Source organism: Ammodytes marinus (assembly GCF_949987685.1).
Source record: "Ammodytes marinus genome assembly, chromosome: 17".
Classification (NCBI taxonomy): domain Eukaryota; kingdom Metazoa; phylum Chordata; class Actinopteri; order Uranoscopiformes; family Ammodytidae; genus Ammodytes; species Ammodytes marinus.
In genome coordinates, this window is record NC_137221.1 from 18,063,640 (window position 1) to 18,084,168 (window position 20,529).

At 40.7% G+C, this 20,529-nt stretch overlaps 2 protein-coding genes across 2 annotated transcripts in view; both read right to left on the bottom strand.

Annotated features, from left to right (window-relative positions):
• rftn1a (raftlin, lipid raft linker 1a) overlaps positions 1-11,951 on the bottom strand; it is a 25,936-nt gene extending 13,985 nt beyond the window's left edge. The window contains exons 1-2 of the mRNA XM_080045320.1: positions 11,730-11,951; positions 5,169-5,318 (exon numbers count right to left, since the gene is read on the bottom strand). Coding sequence (XP_079901446.1) covers positions 5,169-5,316 — 148 coding nt within the window. The 5' untranslated portion in view covers positions 5,317-5,318; positions 11,730-11,951. The remainder of the gene's footprint in view (positions 1-5,168; positions 5,319-11,729) is intronic.
• Positions 11,952-14,601: 2,650 nt separating this feature from the next.
• Positions 14,602-18,139, bottom strand: dazl (deleted in azoospermia-like; the record flags this gene model as incomplete). Its single annotated transcript, XM_080045870.1, has 9 exons — positions 14,602-14,646; positions 15,092-15,142; positions 15,338-15,418; positions 15,985-16,124; positions 16,231-16,297; positions 16,390-16,441; positions 16,798-16,889; positions 17,209-17,334; positions 18,107-18,139. The coding sequence occupies 9 exons, from the start codon at positions 18,137-18,139 to the stop codon at positions 14,602-14,604; spliced, it is 687 nt and encodes a 228-aa protein (XP_079901996.1).
• Positions 18,140-20,529: the final 2,390 nt, after the last annotated feature.

The window sequence follows — 20,529 nt, forward strand, 5'->3', positions numbered from 1 at the left end:
GCACACATTCTGATAGCAAAGATGTACCACATGAGGAAGAGGGAATGTATATATATTTTTTGTCAACAAAGGGAGTGTCTATCATCACGTGCAGGCGTGGATCACATGCACACACGAGTGGATACACACTAAAACAAGTTTGTAAGGCTATACTTGTGAGGACGCTCATTGACATAATGTATACCCTAAAAGCCTCTTACCCTAAGGTCCATTCAAGTAGTGAGGAGGACCAGGCAAGATGTCCTCACTTTCCAAAAATGTCCTCACTCCTAAAGTCTAAAACTTTGGTCCTCACAAAAATAGATGATCAAGTGTATACACACACACAAACGAACTAGCATCTACCTCAAACCCAAATAAAATCCTCCACAGGTATACGGTAGCACAGCAAAAAGCCACACGCACACACGCACGCACGCACGCACGCACACACACGCACACGCGCACACGCACACGCACCTTCTGAACATTAGACACATGTTGTTAGTTTTAATGAGTGGAGTGGGTGTCTGTCTCTGCGGGGCGGCAGAAAGTCATCAGCAGAGTTCTGCTCCTGACTGTCTGCTCCAGAGACCAGAGTTAGTCACACAGCATCGCACCTTAACTTTCTTCCTCACACATCCTCGGATGCTCTCACACACGCTCCGTCTCTTTCACACCTCTGACTCTCTCGCCTCATCCTCACCCTGCACTCCAGACACTGTGACAAACGCTCTCAGCATCTCTGGTTTTCATTTCTACAGTATTTCTATATACCGTGTATGCTCTGTTCATTCTGTCGCCCTCTGTTCTCAACAAAACCTCCTTGACTCTATTCTGCCTCCATTTACTTTCTCTCCACTTCTCCACCTCTTCTCTCGTTCTTTCTTCTCCACTCATTATCCGTGCACAGCTTTCTACTCTGAGCTCATGCTGACATGTCAAGGTGTAGCCTGCCGATGTCACCGCGGCTTTAATGAAGATCATGGCACTTTTTGTAGAGGTGGGTTATGTGTCAAGGTACAGCAGATTGCTGATTAGCGCGTATAGAAGAAGTAGAAGTTCAGTAAAATAAGAAACTGGCTTCAGGTCCTATGGAATGAGGGTTTAAAGCCTCTGGAAACCTGGTAATAAATAGTAAAAAATCAATATGATATCAAAGTTAGGTGTCTCGATAAGCTTTTTAAAAAGTCTGATTGAAAGTGAATGTTCCTAAATATTATTAAAAAAAACAGCTTTTGTAGTGGACCGTTTGACAGGACTGTGTGGGCGTGGCCGTTTTAAATGGTTTCCATGGCAACAGTGATTGTTTTTATAGAACGTTCGAGCCGACAACTGCCCTGATTGGTTAAAAATACTTTATGTGTCATAAGAAACAGAGCATGCATACACCCGCTTAATCTATATCAAATTTGAGTGTTTATCCAACTTAAACGACAATATCTTTAATTTGTAATGATAAATATGCCTAACTATTTTCAGATACATACTATCATGCAACTAACTCACCAAATGATATAGTAAGAAGGATTTTGTGGATTTGTTCTCACAGCGGCTTAAAGGCGTAGAATGAGATAGGGCTGAAGATCTAATAACACTGTTCCATGTGTGAAGCGCAGGCCGAATGCCTGAAACATGAAACATATTTCTCTCCTCATCCTCCCCGGATTAACAGCATGGTCGCCGGGACCCAGTGTGAGCCCAGTTGGACTTGGTTACATGGAAAAATATGTAGAAGCTAAAAGCACTGCCTTAGTAATAGCGAAGCTCATAAACAAATGGACTATAGCCTATATGAACGGCCTGCATTGTTTAAAGGTAAGTTGTCACTTTCTCGTCTGGTCCAAGGTCAGGCTAAAGACCACACTGTACAGGTGCATCTAAAAGCAAAAAATGTAATATCAGTAGTTAATTTTTTTCTGTACTTTAATTCAAAAAGTGAAACTATCATATAGTCATCCTAGATTCATTACACATAAAGTGAAATTAATCTAGAATAAACAGATTTCAGAAGGTTGACATTTCTGTATTATAAATCCTTTTTTTTTTTGATAGATTTTATGTTATATTCTAATATTTTGTGATACTGGATTTTTTATATTCAATGAGCTGTAAACCGTAATGATCGAAATTAAAGCAAAAGAAAGGCCTGACATATATTTTCACTTTGTGTAATGAATCTAGAATATATGAAAGTTTAGCTTTTTGAATGGACTTTTCAATCATATCCTAATCTTTCTTAAATGAACCTGTGCACGTCATTATGAACATTAAGCTCCTATAGCCCTGAGAACGTAGCTTAGATTAATAAATAGCCAGCCAGTCTTGCATATCTCAGAGGGGCACCGGCACAAGATATTTGTTTTTCATCGCTGTGTGGGAGTCGTCATGTCACGCTGGCAGGAAAATAATATTATTAATGGAGGCCAAATTGAATTAGAGTGTGGATTTGACCGTGGGTTTCCTCAATGTCATGGGCTGACATAGAGATCTGTCTGCCTCCTACATACATTCATACATACAGGCACACACACACACACACACACACACACACACACACACACACACACACACACACACACACACACACACACACACACACACACACACACACACACACACACACACACACACACACACACACACACACACACACACACACACACACACACACACACACACACACACACACACACACACACACACACAAACACAAATAAATCCCTTTGCTGGGAATGAGGTCTCTCAATCTACCCAAACAATCAGATAATCCTCCAGGAATCCTTCACTTCTATTGGTCTCTCTATCACAAATGGAAAGAGAAAGAGAGAGAGAGAGAGAGAGAGAGATCCAGGCATACACCCACTCACAAAATCAATTCACAGTAGCTGTTTTTTCTCCTAAAATAGAGTATACTCATCTTAAGCAGCTCAGGTGGCGTCGCTGTGATCTTATATTTTCCATATAAATGACCTGCCTGACTGCTGAAAGATAACACTAACTCTGTTGACTTAGTGCTATAAAGTGTTTGTGTGAGCTTGAATGGGCCGCCATCGCTGCTAGTATGGACACATACTTGTATGTGTGGTGTGTGTGTGTGTGTGTGTGTGTGTGTGTGTGGGTCTTTCTGTATCTACAGTATATGTGTGCTGCTGCTACCCATACCATTAGACAATTTATCTACCGCCTTTAGCAACAAGAAAGCGAGCAATCTTCATATCTTGTCTGTTTTGGTCCACCACAACCACCATCACCATTTTGTGTTGCCAGATCTTTCTGAGGCCAACACTGCTGCCTTACTCATTTGCCAAACACAACAGGGCTGGCGGAAAATGAAGCCGATTGGTTAACCAGAACATTGCCACTTGGCCGCGACCATGTGCCTGCTGGTCTGTTACTGTTGCATTGGAAACTTCACTGAGCTACTCGCCCCCTCTGCCAGCTTGTCAGGTGAAAAGCAGGCACATTAAAGCCATAAGGCAAAAGATGGTGTGTTTCTTTTAAATTGTATATCTTCTTCAACTACTATCCATTTCTCCTACTCGCCTCTTTTCCCTCGCTCCGTCCCTCCCTTCCATCTCCTCACAATCCACACACACAATGGCAGAATTAGTATTTTTAGAAACCAGACTTCTCTGGAGGATTCTCATCAAACGTTCTCAAGATGCCGTGAGCATGTACAGCACATGCACACACTCAAACAAACACACACCCACGCACGTTATTAGAAGCACTATTTTTCATATTCGCAAATGGAACAACACACACAGACACACTGAGTTTACCAAGACATCGTGAAAACACACACCAGCTTTGGTGCCACTGTGTGAGGGAGAGACATGGGGGAAGTGGCAGCGCAGGGCTGTAGCGTGCACAATAGCACGATATAGCTGAATCTGAGAATTTGAGGGTTCTTTCAACTCCTTGCAACAGGAGAAGCACAATGGCAACTTTAGCTCATAAGCCACTTTTCGCCCTCAAGATACTTACTTAATGTGGGGAAAAAAAAGTTGCACAGAATTGCTGACTTTAACATTTCAGTTAGTCACTTCATAGCTCTGGCTATTTTGTGAGTGGAACAGCCAAACGCTGTAGGTAAAGTTCAGGAGGACACAGAAGGGCAGGGTTCAACAGAAAAAAATAATCAACTGTACTAGAAAATGGAAAATGTGCTCAGTAAAAACAATTCCTTTGAATTCCTCTGGATTATAACCAAATGTGTAGACACATTCCTTGGAGCCTGCGGATACTGCATTATTTGTGAGGGCAGCTTTGGTTTCCCTTTATTAAAATTATGTTTCTGTCCCCTGTTACAAAAATGAGTAAAGATTAAATTATTAAAGAAATAAAAAAAAACACTTGAAGAAGATAGTTAAGAATACAATTGCTAGGAATTAAAGTTAAGCTAAACTCTGGGTAACTCTCTGAAAGTAGAAACAAATGCAACAAAATGTACAACAACACTGACATTCCATCACCTTACAAAGTTGTTTTGGCTTCTAAAATGTTATAAAACAGTTGCCTATTGACAAAGTAACATTGTGTTTAATTTAAAATGGCCCTTTGGTGAATGCAAGTCTAATACAAAAAATAAACATGCATCTCCACTCGCTGGTTGCTACAGTGTTCAGATGACAGAGAACCCAGTTTAGTGTGCAGATGAGTTTGATGATGACAGAGTTAAGACTGACTCAAAACAGTAATGTTGCGTGGCCATATAAATCAAAGCAATGAGCTAAAAGACATCAAAAGCCTTTGTAGAGCTGATAGCATTGGATCGATTGCTACTATTAAATGATTCAACACAAATCAATGAATTACCCAGCCCAGTGAGTTGGGTCATTGAAAACTGTTCAAAGATCATGTCTCAAAAGTCACTATAAAGTTGACCATTCAGATGTTTTTCTCCAGCATTCTCCCATTCAGACAATGCTTGAATTTCCAGATGTTCATCCTCATTTTGATAGAGACGTTTTACATGTGGGACCAAGTAAAGACAAAACTATTTCAAGTATGTAAGTGTGGGAGAGGTCAAGTCACATGACGCACATGTCTCACTGGGTTTGACAAGCCCAACCCAAAAAAGGACAATGGATAAAACCCGCATAGAAATTGGAAATATGTACAATACTCAGAAGAACTGTTTTGAACTGAAATGATTGACAGTGCATTGGTAGTCTTATGCATACCTTCTTTCCCCAACAGGAAATCCAGGAAGTGGTAGGTGTATGCCACGCCCACTTTAGTCTCCACCTGAGGCCGTCGCAGGGTGGAGTAGATGTTGCCGGGACTACGCCTCTCTTCTGCCTTCCGCAATTTAGGAAGCCTACACCCCATATCTGTGAGACAGAGAAGACGGGGAGTGACGAGAGGACTTTTTCTTTCTTTTGACTGGGAGAAGAAGAGAACGAAGACTTGAGTTGGAGGCATAGAACTGATAGAGTTTCTAAATATACGAAACACATGAGCACTTCCAGCAGGTTGTGTATGTGACTGTCACACAAAGAGGTCTAATTATAAAGCAATTGCTTACGTACGACATCATGTGTGCATTTTACTCGTTCTCACTCTCACAAACACACACACACACACACACACAAGCAAATAATTCCGAAATATTAAAGTGTCAGACATTACCTGCTCGGCGGCCTATGATACGGGCATCTCCTAATCAAATAGGGCTGATTGGGAGCGACATGTTTGATCAGACTGAATTAAAGCAGAAATGAGACCGATTTCCTGCCCTGTCAAGCAAAGCGACATGAGCCTACATAGACAGGGAGGAGAGGGGAGGAGAGGAGAGGGGAGGAGAGGAGGGAAGAGGAGGGGAGCCATGAAGCGCAAAAAAGGACCTGTGGTACTACCCCTCAAGGGTAGGTGATTCAGAAACACAATTTTGAGAGAGCTTGTAATGTTCTATTTTAAATTCCTCCTGTCCTGAATTTTAAAAGGGCCATTTATGGTGCTTTTCCATTACATGGTACCTGTTATACTCAGTCTTCATCTTGGCAATGATTTGGACATTTTGTTTTTGGATGAAGTAACATTAGGTCCTTTACCAGTCAGAGAAACGTGCTGTGTCATTTCAGCCCTTTCAACATGTCATTTTGACATCCCTGGAACCTCGACAGTGTACGCCTAGGTACCAAAAAACAAGATGCCACTGCCAGGTACATTTCATATTGGAAAACCAAAGAAGGTGAGTAGAGTAGAGCTGGTACCATGAAGTTTAAATGCGCCATTAGGCCCAAAGATCATAAGTGCATAAAAAAAAAGTGTGAGGGGGCTTTTGAGATGAATGATTGGGAGAGTTGGATGGAGTTATGGATGGAGGGTGTGAGGAGAGAGATAGAGGACAGGAAAAGGGTAAAGGACAAGGGAAAAGGGTGTGGTCAATCACATTTCATCAAGCTAATCGGATGTGACAGAGTAGGGCCCCCTCAGATCATCACCACGGCTACACTTAATATCCTCGTCCGACACGGCTTGTAATAGCCACGCGGTCAGGTGTGAATCTGTGGGTCTGTGTGTGTGTATGTGTCCATATGTGTGTCCTCTCCAAAGGCAGGTCTATATCTGCATCTCTGTGTCTGGTAAGAGAGTGTGGAGAATGACACAGTGACTCCCATCAGGCCGAGTGGCGCACAGACATTAACTCGTCTAACGATCCTAGCAGACTACATTAAGCCTGGTTGGTGTGCGCGTGTGCGTGTTCTGTTGGCTTACAGCCTCGATTGCACGGTACGTGCTTTCCGAAAGGTTACAAAGTTTCAAAAGGCGGCATCGGGCGACACATTTTGCATAGTCCGTCGGCCTTGAGAGACAGTACACTCTGTCATTTTAAATTTTGCAGAGAACAAGCAATTAAGAGTCATTACTCTTTCAAACGCGACTTGCACTTTCATTATGAGGAAAACCGCTTTGGGGAGAAGGAGGAAGAGAGAGAGAGAAAGAGAGAGAGAGAGACAGCAGCACATGTCATCTTCCCCTCTCTTCTTCATCCTTCTCTCTCCCCTCTTGAACCGCCTACTGGCCTCTTAAACTCTCATACCGTTAGCTCTTCAATGTTCATGATGTATACAATGTTCTCTGCCCTTGTCTGACCCATGCTTTAATCACCTCTTTCTCTATGGCCTCTGCTCTTCTTCTGTCCGCCATGCCCGATTAGAAAAACTCCCTTTTTTTCTATCTATCTCACTATCTATACAGTTAGTCTGGCTATTCGTTTTTGTGGTTCTCTCTTTATGTGTCCTGATTACAAGAACTCCCAGCTTGCCCTCTTTCATTATCAGATAACCCTGACTTTAACTTTCACGCCATCCGTCCACTTTAATCTTCTTCTCAACATCCGTATGGTCTTTGCTCTTTTCATACCTTCCCCAAACTCTACTCCGTTCATCTCTATCTCTATCCTTCCAGCCATTTACATTCCAAGTTTACATAACGCCCGTCCACAAAGCCTCTGGCAAACCCTACCACGCCTCTCCATCCTCTCCTCCGTCTAGCCCTATTGTCTAGTGGTCCAATGAGTTATTTTTTTTGCGGCCGAAATGCTCCCCTGCTGAGCCTCTTAAGTCCCATAAAACCATTACAATGTTTCCAGCAAGCCAAGTGGAGCCCTGGGTTATGACTAAGTTAGACCAACTCCCAAAACAAAATTCTCTCCCGGGTCGTGCTTTAATATGCTCCGTCTGCAACAGGGACCAAAGGGCAGGTTAATGTGTGGGGATGTTTAGCAGGTTTCATCTCTGGCTGGTTAGGGAAGAGAGGGGTCAAAAGGTGAAGCACAGGATGGAGAAGAAACATGTGGTCACAATGGGATGGTGAGTCTCTGACCATAGGGATGTGAAGAGAAGGCGAGGCAATTTTATTCATATAGCATATTGTATACACGAAGCAGACATGAAGTGCATCGCATAAAAAAATGAATCAATAAAATGAAATGAGAAAAATAAAATTTAAAAAGAATAAAGAATGCAAAAGTTAAAAGTGCATTGCAGGTAAGATTACGCAGAAAGCTTAAGTGAACATAAACGTTTTGAGTCTTGTTTTAAAAATGTTCTTAAAACTTTATGAAGTTTAGTAGTAACTTCATCCTGTTTTCCCAATGTTATGTATTTCCTCTGGGAGCCATCTGTCTCAGATGCACTGACACAGCAGATCTATGAGGCGATAGTGGTATAGCCCTATATTGATTTGAGTATCGTTGGCATAGACATTCTAATAAATATTTTGCATGATTTGCATGTAAATGTTGAATTAAGAAGTCCCTAGGATTGAACCTTGGGGGACTCCGCACGTCACGTTGGTTTACCATATATGGAAACCATGTATGGACAGACAGACGGGAGTAATTTGCTTCTTTCTATCTATCAGTGAGTCTTTCATTAGATCTTTCTTTCTCGCCCTTTACCTTAGCTCTAGTATTTTAATTTCCCCCCAATGCAAATTAACTTAATTAAAAAAAATCCCATTCATGCAGTGCTAAAAAATATCATGACAACTTGGAATAATTCACTCACTATTTGGCTCCAGGCAATTTGTTTGATTGCTCTCAAATAAAACCCAATCGTTCTAGTCTTGGTCCTCCTGACTATAGCTTACATCCCCTCTGTTGGATCCAACATCTCATCAACAGTTGAAATGTGCAGTGGCTGTTCAGTCTTAACACAAAGGCCTCACTTGAACAGATGAACAGATGTCTGTGAGGTTTAGAAACAGATCTCATGTAATTGTACTCAAACATAGAATGAAAAGCTGAGGCGGTTGTGGTACCGGAGGAACTCCAGTGCCTGCGGGGCTCGGGGCCTTTTCGCTGCATATGAGGCCTTTTCTCTCTACATGATGACTTCAAACGGAAACCTTCCACATGCTCTCACACAAACAAGCAGGCAGAAAAAAAGGCCTCGACAGTGAAAAAACAGGAAAACGAGAGAGAGAGAGACAGATAAAAGGAGTGAGAGAATGGAGTGAAGAGGAAGACAGACAGGGAGTAGCAGCGCGGGCTTCTCATTAGAGAATCTCTTGTAACTGAGACTTTTTGAAATGACAGGGGATTTACGTGGGAGCATAATCTGTCTGCGCTATGCCACTGCTCTGAACCTCCCATGCCACTCAGGGGCGGGGTGGAGTGGGGTGGGGTGGAGGGGTTTGGGGTGGGGGGAGAGGGGGAATTGTCTGCTTTCCAAGAAGCAGTATTCTCTGCTGCAAAGGGAGAGCTACAGGCGGGCTCAGGCTTGGGAAAAACTCATAGAAATACACTGTAGATGACAAAACTGCCAAAATTCACATTTTTTGTTATACCTTCCTACTGAACACTTAAAATTGTCATAGCTATTGTTTTTTTTAAATATATCTTAACCCACTAAGAAAAATCCACTACTGTGCTGACTAGCAACAGCTGTTATGGTGAGAAATACTGTATGTAAGCAATAATGCCACATGGAAAAAAGGTCAACATCAAACATATCTTTAATGTTTCATACTGCAATTTCTTGCTGTTTATTAACAGATATATCCACCCATACTGTTGCCCCGGCAACAAATCAATAATAGGTATCTATAATGGCCATTTTAACAGTCCAGCTTTGGTCCCAATATAGTACTTTTACCTGCAAGACCATCAGTATTTTCTGTGGTCATGCGTTAAGTGCGATAATGCACTTCGAGGCATTCCCAATAATAATTTGCTCGGCAGAGAAATGCCTGCTCTAATAAAGCATTGTCGCTTATATACACGTCTCAACAACAATGTCTACAAATTGTTAATAACAGCTGCATACGCATTTACATTAGGGGCCAATGCTAGTAGGAGTGTGGCATTCAGCAAAGTTTTATTTGTGCAGCGGTCAGAGTAAATTGGTGTACGACCATTTGCTTGTCTGATGTTCAAAAAAACTAATAGCACTGACGTTTCAGTGTTAAACCATTACCATAATGATTCCCTAACCAAAACCACGTGGTTGCAGTAGCCTATTCTTAGCTAGACCACAGCTAGCGTAGCTGCAACACAGATGGGAATTTTTCAAAACAAATATTTTGTCTTTAGCATTGATTACAGATGTTTCTCTATGAATTTTGAGTGAGTGGTTGGAAGATCAAGAACCTTTTTAGCATCCTTGTTGAACCTGGCAACGGAGGAAGTGCTTGAGGTTTGTTTTTGTTGCACGTTACACACAGCAGTCACTTGTTTTCATTTGTGCACCTGATGCACTAAAGTGATTGACAGCAATATCATACTTTTTTTAATGTAAGGAATTATTGGCTTGTTGACAGTGTTTGGTTTTGAACTAACAATTTTTTTTGTGTTTAAAAAACACAGGGGCCTGTCATTTAAAACGGTTGCCTTTCCTATGAAGAGCCTGTATCCTATTGGCATGTGTTTCACTGAATTTCAAAATTAGAGGTGACAGACTGAGTCCTGGGGAGTGGGCTTCCCTCCCACTGGGATGTCTATCTTGGGATGCTGACGATGGGGAGAGAGAGGAGGAGGAGGGAGGGAAACGAGACAGACAAGAGGAAGCAGAGAAAGGAAGACAGACATTGAGTAGACCCCGATGCGTGTCAAGTTGCCTGCGGGGTACGACCCCCCACCCCCCTCGAAAAGCAACAAAGTAATCACCTCAAACAGTGTTTTAATGAGGCTGCATGGGGAGGATAAAAAACAAATTATGACAGTGATGTATTGGTCTGTCGCGCGAAGCACCTTGCATGGCCTATTTTGCTCTAGAAATAACAGTTTATGAACAATGGAAGACTGTTGGGACAGGGGGAATCAATTTACTAAACCCTGATGTAAACTCATGAGGTAGCCTACTTGAATCCATCACTTGTTACACAGAGTTTCTGAGGACTGAGGAGTAAAACTTAGTGCCAGTGGTCCTGATGATCAGGACCACTGGCACATTAACCCAAATGTCACTCACCACTAATGGGTGCTTTTTTTCCAAATAGATTTCAAAACTATATAGTGAGCAGCACCCCCATATACATACATTTAACTTATTAATGCCCAATGCATTTTTTGTATGCAGTCTAGCTTGAAATTACATATTTCTAGCTATCCTTTTCATTCCCTTTGGTGCGTTCAACCTCATACTCTTTTTAACACACACACACACACACACACACCTAGTCTGCACGTGGCTGGCTGATGCTGCCCCTTAACGCCGGTAGTTTAGTGAACGGGAAATGATACATGACAGGTCGCTTACGCACCAAATCTCTCTCATTCTCACATAGGCCAACACACACGCGCCCCCACCCCGCTCTCTTCCATCTGCGCTCTGCACGTTTAGGCTACTCCGTCACGCATATCTTGAGTGCAATTCAACCTGTGACAGCGGGCAGAGGCCCAGCCAGGGGCTTATTTATTTCGTTCCGCCACGAATAAAAAATGGCACACAACATCGCACAAATCAAATGGCTGGATGGATGTCTAAACCAAATAGAATTCTCTCTGCCACAAGTGTTTTGTGAAGGTCTTCCAAAGATGCGTCTCTAGTCCAACAACTGTATGTCTTTTTTTAGTTTAAGTTTTCAAAAGCTGCAATCTAATCACTCCAACGTGAGAAAAAAAGAAAAGAAAAAAATCACAATCATAAACAATATTTTTGGGAAATAGCCTATTACATTTAGTTTGTTGCTCATATTGCCAAAAATCATCTAAATGTCAAGATGATAGGCTATATTATTTGGTATATGTGTAGAAATGTTATTTTCTTCTTTTTTTATAGGCTGGTTAAACTCACCGATCAAGTCGTCCACGGTCCGTGCCAAGTGCGTTACTGCTGTAGCCTACTGAGAAGCTTCCTCAAGTCTTGGCGCTGCTTCTGATGTCTTCCCCGTCACGGCTCAGATAACTGCGACCCAGTTGGATGAAAACATGGATCGTCCATTTACAACTACAACCCGACTGCTGCTGCTTCAAACGCTGTACCTCGCGGGCTGCTCACGATAAACACTCCCGTCTACCTCCGTGCCAGCAGCGTGTGTGGAGAGAGTGGAGGGAGGCATGCACACATCCTCTCTCCTCCCTATCGTCTCTCTCACTCGCTTCACTCTGTAGGTGGTTGGACACTTTTAAACACTTTAGTGAAACATTTAGTTAGTAGCTTTAATTTGGTAAAACGACCCCAGTTAAAGTTAAATTCCTATAGAAAGGTAGGCCAATAGCCGGATACAGTATTGAGACTGGAACTTACCTTTATGATATTTTTGTGTCACTGAAAATTCGATTCAATAAATACATTTGAGAAAATAATTCTTACAGAACGGACAGCAGACATGAAAGTTTTACAAGTATCATTTTGCCCTACTAGTCAGTGGCAAGTTTTTGGGTCACTCGTGTTTGTCACAGTGCACGTGGTTATCCATCAAGGTTAATGAGGTTCGGGTTGTCTGTGTTTTTCAAGGGTCTTCTTAAGAAAATTCATATTTCATAAGAAGCTATCCAGACTTATCCATAATTCAGAAATGTCTGACGGGGGGGGGGGGGGGGCTGGAAGGTGGTCGCAGGATGAACAGGGCACCCTGGGGAGCCCAGTCACACTACCAGACTGTGACAAAAAAAGGGGATGAGATGATGGGCTTGTTGCCAGGGAAGAGAGGGAATTCAACCCTGACTGAAGAGCAGCAGCCGTCTGAAAAGCTGTGTGCTCCTGCATCACCTGCTCACTAGAAAGAGTGGTGTTTTCAGAGGAACAACATTAAAAATACACAGAAGACAAAAGTAATTCACAATCGTAAATGATAAACATATTAACTTTTATTTTCCAAACACAAACAACCAAACCTATGCGAAACATGAACACTAACAATGAACTAAAGCGAACAGTGCGGTGCCAGGGCTCTCTGAACAAGACAAGTCTGTTGATACAACCAGATGCCTGCACACAGTATATGCTGAGGTCAATGCCCTGGGAACTGGGTCAAGAAGGTGAAGTATAAAAAGAAATAATAAAATATAAAAGAAATCTGTGATTTACACCATATACCAAATGTGCACGTCTGATCACACAAAGCTGCTCCCAAAGTGTATATAGGAAAGAAAATGAAGTGCACTTGCAGAAAAGTATATACGTATATAAACAGAATCATTGCTCACTCAAGTGTCCGTAAAATGTTCCTTGTGACATCACCTGCAGTTAAATTAAAACCCAAAATGCTGAAAAAAAAGAATCAAAAAACAGTATAAAGCGAACCATGTACAGTGAAAGTTTAGCAAAGAGAGAGCACCATACTTTCAATCATGTCCTTCATTTTCAAAAGTGGATTCAAACTGCTTTCCACTTCTTTTCCCCTCTGATTTAAGTTGATTGATGAGTAATGGGAAAAACTAAATTTTATGCCGTGATTGCCCTCGAGTGTAAACCCTTGCAACGGTTTGATAAACAGCGGTTGCAGGATGGGACAGTTTAGAGGAGCGGCACACGGCTGATCGGTGTGCCACAGAAAGCTCTGAGGAACTCAACTCAAAGTCGGACCAGGGCCGAGAAATCAGTGATACTGACGAGGCGCTATAATGTGACCAAATTGCCATTCATCTCCAGCCTCAAATCGAAACCCAATTAAAATGCACAGAGCACAAAAAATTAAATGTGTTTTTAAAATGAATGGAATTACCGAGTGCCCTTATGCTGTAAAAAGACAAATTAATTAAATTTCTTTATCAGAGGAGCATTAAAACTGAGTTGAAGCATTCTACTCCAATAGTGAGAGAAAAAAAAAATCGCTGTCAAGTCTTTGTTACAATATATATATACACACATATAAACATACCTTTTATATACAGAGCCCTTGCAGACGCTATAAGCCCCAACCCAACAAACATTTAAAATAATTCCAAAAATAAATAAAACGTAAAATATAAATAGGCAGTAGGTAAATGGGTGAGGTTAAAAGTCTTCTTTTGGGATAATTAACAACGAAAAACAAAAATAAGGATGAGGATTGTGAGCCCATCAACTGGTACGGTGAGGGTGCTCTGCTCTGCCCGGGTGACTGTTACTGTGATCCATGTGGGTTTAAAAGCGGCCTGACCACACCGCGGTGGTCCAAGTGACCGTGATCAAACTAGCACAGTTAAAGTGGAGAGCGCCTGCAGCCTGGTGTTTAAATGGGTCTCAGAAGTGGAGGGGAGGGAGGAGGGCATTCTGAAAACACTGCAAGGAGTTGGGTCGCTTCCAGCCGTCCGTTTCATCAAGGTGTCATCCTGTCTTCATTGTGACTCACTGTAGCCTGTATCTCAGGGAGCAGGGGAGAGAAATCAGCACAAACAAAGAATGGTTCCTACCCTTAATTACACACCCAAACAGGATTAGTCTTTTTAAATTGACTTGTGAATTCAATCGTTTGTGTAGCTGTAGTAAGAATGGCAAAAAAGGGTCACTGAGGACAGGACATTAATGAACTAATGCTTGGCATGACTAAAGAACATAGTTTAAGGAGGAGCAAAGAGATTATGCTAAACAAGGGTAGGTAATGTAGGGCCAACAGTATGCAGATGTGTGAGCCTGCAGACTCTCAGCCCTCGATGGCACACTATGTTTCAGTTCTTATGACAATGCTTCTTTTTTTTTTAAAGTAGGTGTTTTACCTGGTAGGCTGCTCAGTAACTGTGGACTACAGTACAGTCAGCATTGTCTGGACTCCACAGTCCACAAAGTTCTGGAAAGAGAGTGATAACATCACAAAAATAAACTTTATGAGAACAATCAGAAGGATTTGCTTAAAAGATCAAAACAGCTGCCATATCCTCCCCCCTAAGACAAAAAGACAAAACATCAATGTTGTACAATTGCTGATTATAAGAAATAACTGCACAGTCTATGCTTCAGCACTGGCCAGACAACACCATCTTGTGGCATGCATGAACAGTGCAGTGTGTGGACAGTGTGATGCCACAGACACTAATGAGAAAAGATAATAAAAAAATAAATGTATTAGTAACTAATTAGTTCAATCCAATGCACTTGGAAAGTCTCCAACAATGTATTCATCCCACTGGCTATACGAGTTCCTCACATGACAAGTGATTTGCGTTGCTTTGAAACTATATGATACTGACTCCTACTACTCTACTACTCCTACTTCCCACTAAATGCAGAGTCACCTGGTTGACAGGCCGTGTCCTCTGGTCTGCCGTCCAGTGAGCAGGAGTGTACTGCGTGTGAGGGGAAAGGGGTCAGCAGACAGACAAACAAAGGGCAACAGAGCAACCCAGACTCACCTTGGTAGGCAGGGACATGTGGATCTAAGTAAGGCTTAACCATGCATCTTATATGCAGAAGCATGTGTTTAATGCCCAGGTGACCCTGCATAGGATGCTGTTGACTAATTGGTATGTGTGTCTGGGTACCTGGTAGGCATAGGCGTTCTGTGCGTAGTTCATTGGCATCTGTGGGATCATGACCCCTCCATAGTTGGAGTAGGAGTATGGCTGAAATAAAGCCAGAAGAAATAATTCAAAACAAAAGTACAAAGTTAGCAGCACAAACAATGATAATAAATGAAACTATGCTAAGCAGATTTTTAAATGCACATTGACAATCTTGATAGCCACTGAATGGTAATAGATAGGTCTGTTTCTCACATTAGCATGCACTGTAACTGCACATGTTTTGGACAGTTGGTATCGTCTGAATAATTCACCAACTTGGGATATTATTAGCATAGTCATTAGTCATGCCATAGCCAACTTTATTCTTTTTTTAAAATCTTTTCTGGTAAATTGAAAAGTAAATTGATACATTGTTCTTCACTTTGCACGTCTATTCTTGGCTGTGATAATTAGCAAACTTCCCCTGAGAGAAATCAAGGTTCATTTTATTGTTGAGTGTAAATGAGAGAATGGGAGAATAGAAAGGTATGTGTGACAGCATTACTGATGCCACACAAACGTATTGTGTTTATTTGCCTTGCAACTTTTTTTGTTTTTTACAATTGAATCTGCCTGCCTACTGAGATGAGAATCCTGATGGGTTGTCTATGTGCGTGTTGTGTCACCTGATTGTAGGGGTTGCCTCCATTCAGGATGGGAGAGGGTTGTGCCATACCCCCTCCCATGGGTGCACAGCAGGTGCAATAGAAGTACTGAGTGGGGTTCATCCAAGGAGCCGGGCCAACCAGACGGGATGGCATGGAACCTAGATCAACATTAAAATAGACACGGCAGTATAAACAAATTTAGGGGAAAAGATCTTATATTTGCACTGCCAACCAAATATCCGATGAATGAATTAGAATACATACGAGCGCTCCTTTCTTTCATGATGGCAGGGCCCAGCTTGAGTTTCCGGCCCTTAAAACTGATCTGTTGCTATGGATAAACATATGAAAAGAGGAAATATAACTCTCAGGTGGAAATGATAATTGATAGGACAGCAATTACGCAGAAAGACATCCACTCACCTCAATGATTGTTTGAATGTTTACATCTTCGTTGAAGTACACAAACCCATACCTAGGAGCAAACAAAAATATCAAATGCTAAATGTGAAAAATAAACAAAATGACTGCTCACATCAAGGTATAAGATAAGCTAATGAGCATTCATAAAACCGACCCACACACAGCACACCTACAGACTTTCACATAAATTAACTGGCAAATACAGAGAACATGACAATTACTTACGGTAAGTGAAATATTCATGCTTCATGAATGAAAATAATAGATAACTATACACAAATAAATATTTAGAAATATATTTTTTTTACATTAAACAAGAAAATCAATAATTATACAACTAAAAGAAATAAAAAGGTAATCTAAGAATTTAGCACCAACATTTGAGGATTCCCAAACAGCTAAACTCACCCTTTGCAGATCCCTCCACGGTATGTGATAATCTTAACTTCTTTAACAGCACCATATCTGGCAAAGAAGTCCCGCATTTCATTTTCATCCACCTAGGGGTTGAATTTCATTTCAAGTGAAAAACATGGATGTTAGTTGCTCTATTATGTGCTTCAAAATAAAAGCAAAACAGTGCACTTGTGCACAATGTGCAAACTAAATTACGATCTTAAAATGGCACAAGAACAACTTGCTAAAGTACTTTGAGCAAATCTAAGTGTCTAAATTAGTTTTAATTTCTTCTTAATTAATTAAAGTCATTTCCACTACTTGGTCCTTGGTTACAGCATATTCTAATATGTGCCATATGTGGGCAAAAATAATAATAAGCTATTCATTAGTAGCACGTGAACTAAATACATCGGATGTTACCTTCATGTCGATCCCACCAACAAAGAGGGCGTTGGGAGTGAGCTTGCCCTCGGGTAGGATGTAGCCATTTGACAACTTCAGTGAAGGTGAAGTCTGGCTGCTGCTGCTCCTGGGCTTGTGGACATCCTTACAACAAAACAACGTTTGACTTCTTGAGGTATGTGAAAATACCACAGCATTCCCACTTCGGGGCCAACAATTGCAACGAGTGGTGAAGTATATTTTACATCAAAGTTAACGAGACTGTCTTGTACCCTGGCAAGTAAAAACTTCATAAAAAGGTAACTAAAGTATGATAAACGCACAATAGCCAACTATTGTATTTGCAGCAGCGTGCCGAAACACGCTATATTTATTAATGTCAAATATAGGAACACATGGAAATAATAGGCCTTTCTGTGTATAAAGATAACCATAACACGCAACATTCTAGTCAAAAAGTGTCAGAAATATTAATATTGGTATACATTGTTAAATTTGAACTCCGTCGAACTTAAATTTACTTCAACGAGCAATCTTTGATCTGACTAAAAGTGGAGAAGCTACCAAGTTAATGAGTTATCATGTTGTTGCTCATTGTTAAATATGGGTTACGAGAGTTAGCCCCAGCTAATGCTAGCTACAAAAAGCTAGTGCGCCTTTTTCTCCACGAAGGTCGCTAATTAACCCTGTAGCTAGCTACCGCCAATGTTAGCACAGTAGTTAGCGAACATTTCGATCAATAACTAATGCATTACATTTCACACTGCGACGGTGTGGCTAGAGTTTGTGTACTATATGTCGTGCAAAGGAAATAGTTTCGAAAACTCACCATATCTAAAATAATTTAAAACGAATAAATTAGCAAGAAACACTCAAAGACAAAGCCGCGGCGCCTCTTCTGCCCGACAACAGACACCTCGCACCAGCCGAAACCACGCCCTGTCCACATGACTCCAACAGCCTATCAAATGTCAGATATGCAAGATAAATAAAGTTCAGTTGGTAGTTCAATGTGCAAAAAAACAAAAACACCACAAGCTCCTGCAAGAAAGTTCACTGTTCTGCTCTATTCTAGGCGTAGGCTACGTTACATTTTACATTATATAATTAGTTTTTGACTACCAGTAGCCGAACACGTCATTTAGGCCTATTAGGTTAAAAAGTATCCAACCATCAAGTAGGCTTAACCCCAGCTAGGCGTAGGCTAAGTGAAATTAATTATCAGATTTAGTGTATTTTGTTGGCATTTTGACGATATTATGTTCAGGATGTCTTGGGCCATAAAAAAGAAGCTTGACATAACCTTGTCTATGGTGGCCTATTTCCCATTGGCTTATCCAGGTTATAATTCAGCAATGCCTAGATATTATTTCTGCATTTTTACTAATACCTTTAGGGGACAAAAACCCCTTTTTAAAAAAAAAACAAACAGACATGGAGCGTTGTAAAAGGTTGTTCACCAGAAATGATATCCAGGACCTTCCAGGATCCCAACCTGGATGGACAACCTGGTCAACTAGCTGCTGGAAAAGCTACAGCGGGGCCGATAGAGCAATCAGAACCACTGTTTAAGCAAATGGGCTAAGGGAATTTTTTAAACTTATAGATATCATGATGAAACTTTGCAAGTTGATTACTGACATTAAAACAACAACTTTTTGTATTACAGTATTTTCCAAAAAGTTTGAATAAATATGAAAAATAATCAATATCTTACTAATGATGCGTAAATTTGCATATCTGCAAAGCCCCAAAATCTAGATGTTGGACAAAAGCAGAGTCAATTTGTTTTAAATTTTGAAAACAAAACAAGTGTCCAACTGCCTGAAGCTTTTCCTAATCACAGTTCAAATTTGATCAATAACCCATAGAAAATGAATTTTTTACACAGTTTTTTCCAAGGGAATGTCTAGCCATTTCCTCAAATACCAGCTGGAGACTCCAAAAGGACACTTTTGGTCCATGGCACATGTAACTGTGTAAAGAAAATATTTTCTATGGGTTATTGATCAAATTTGAACTGTGAGGCTTCAGGCAGTTGGACACTTGTTTTGTTTTCAAAATTTAAAAACAAATTCACTTTGCTTTCTTCCAACATCTAGATTTTGGGGCTTTGCAGATATGCAAATTTACGCATCATTATTTCATTTTTCATTTAACTTTTATTTATCCTCGAGAGACCAATTGAGGGGTGACCCTCATTTTCAATGACGTCGAGTTCAAACAAATTCAAAGGAAAAACAACAATACATTAACAATATTCAACGCAAATACATCAAATACACAACAACAGGTGAAGAGAAAAACAATTGAAACATTTACACAGTGGTGAAATTAAGTGGTAGCAATTAAAATTAAATGGGTGAGAGTACAATATAGCCTAATTAAAACAGTTACAGGTAGAGTTTGGCAGATTTAAAATAGTTTGTTTAAATTGGTTAAAGGATATGAAGTTATTTAGTTTAATTTGTTGCTGTAAGTTGTTCAGTAAGACATTGATGATTTTTCATATTTATTTAAACATTTTGGAAAATACTGTAATACAAAAAGTTTTTGTTTCAATGTCAGTAATCAACGTGGCAACGTTTCATAATGATATCTATAAGTTCAAAAAATTCCCCATTCGCCCATCCCCATTCACCTTCATTCACAAAAACAGTGGTTCTGATTTGCTATGTCGGCCCGCTGTAGCTTTCCAGCAGCTTGTTGACAAGGTTGTCCACCCAGGTTGTGATCGTGGAAGGTCCTAGATGTTATTTTTGGTGAACAATCTTTTACAACGCTCCATGGGCCGTATTACAGAAACTTCCTAACTCACAATTCCTATCTTAACTGTATGGTTACCATGGTTATTGGAGTTAGGACCTGATTTAGGAAAATAGCCATTGCAGATGAACAGTTCATAAGTCAATTCAAGATAGGAAACATGTATTACAGAAGCATCCTAAATGCCCAGAATCTTTAAAAAAGTCCCCTAACTTTAGGATAACCCTTCAGCCAGCCTAACTTTTCAGTTGGACCCAGACTATAACCGACTATAACTGTATTTTCTTTTTTTTTTAAACCAATTCAATGGAGACAGAGTGAATGTATTTACTGAAAGGCTATTGAATGACTTGAAATTACTCTTAAAAAAATGTGTTGGAGACAAAACGTCCTTCACCCTCTCCACAGATGTCACCTACAGTTCAAACTTGTCTTTTTTTTATTTATTTTTTAATAAAAGGCCTTTTCTGCTCCATAAGCAAAGTTAGCTGTTAGCCTACACAATAATGTCAGGCTGGGCTGAGAGTCAGTTGAGATAGAACATTGTCGGTTGCTATGCAACAGACAGAAATG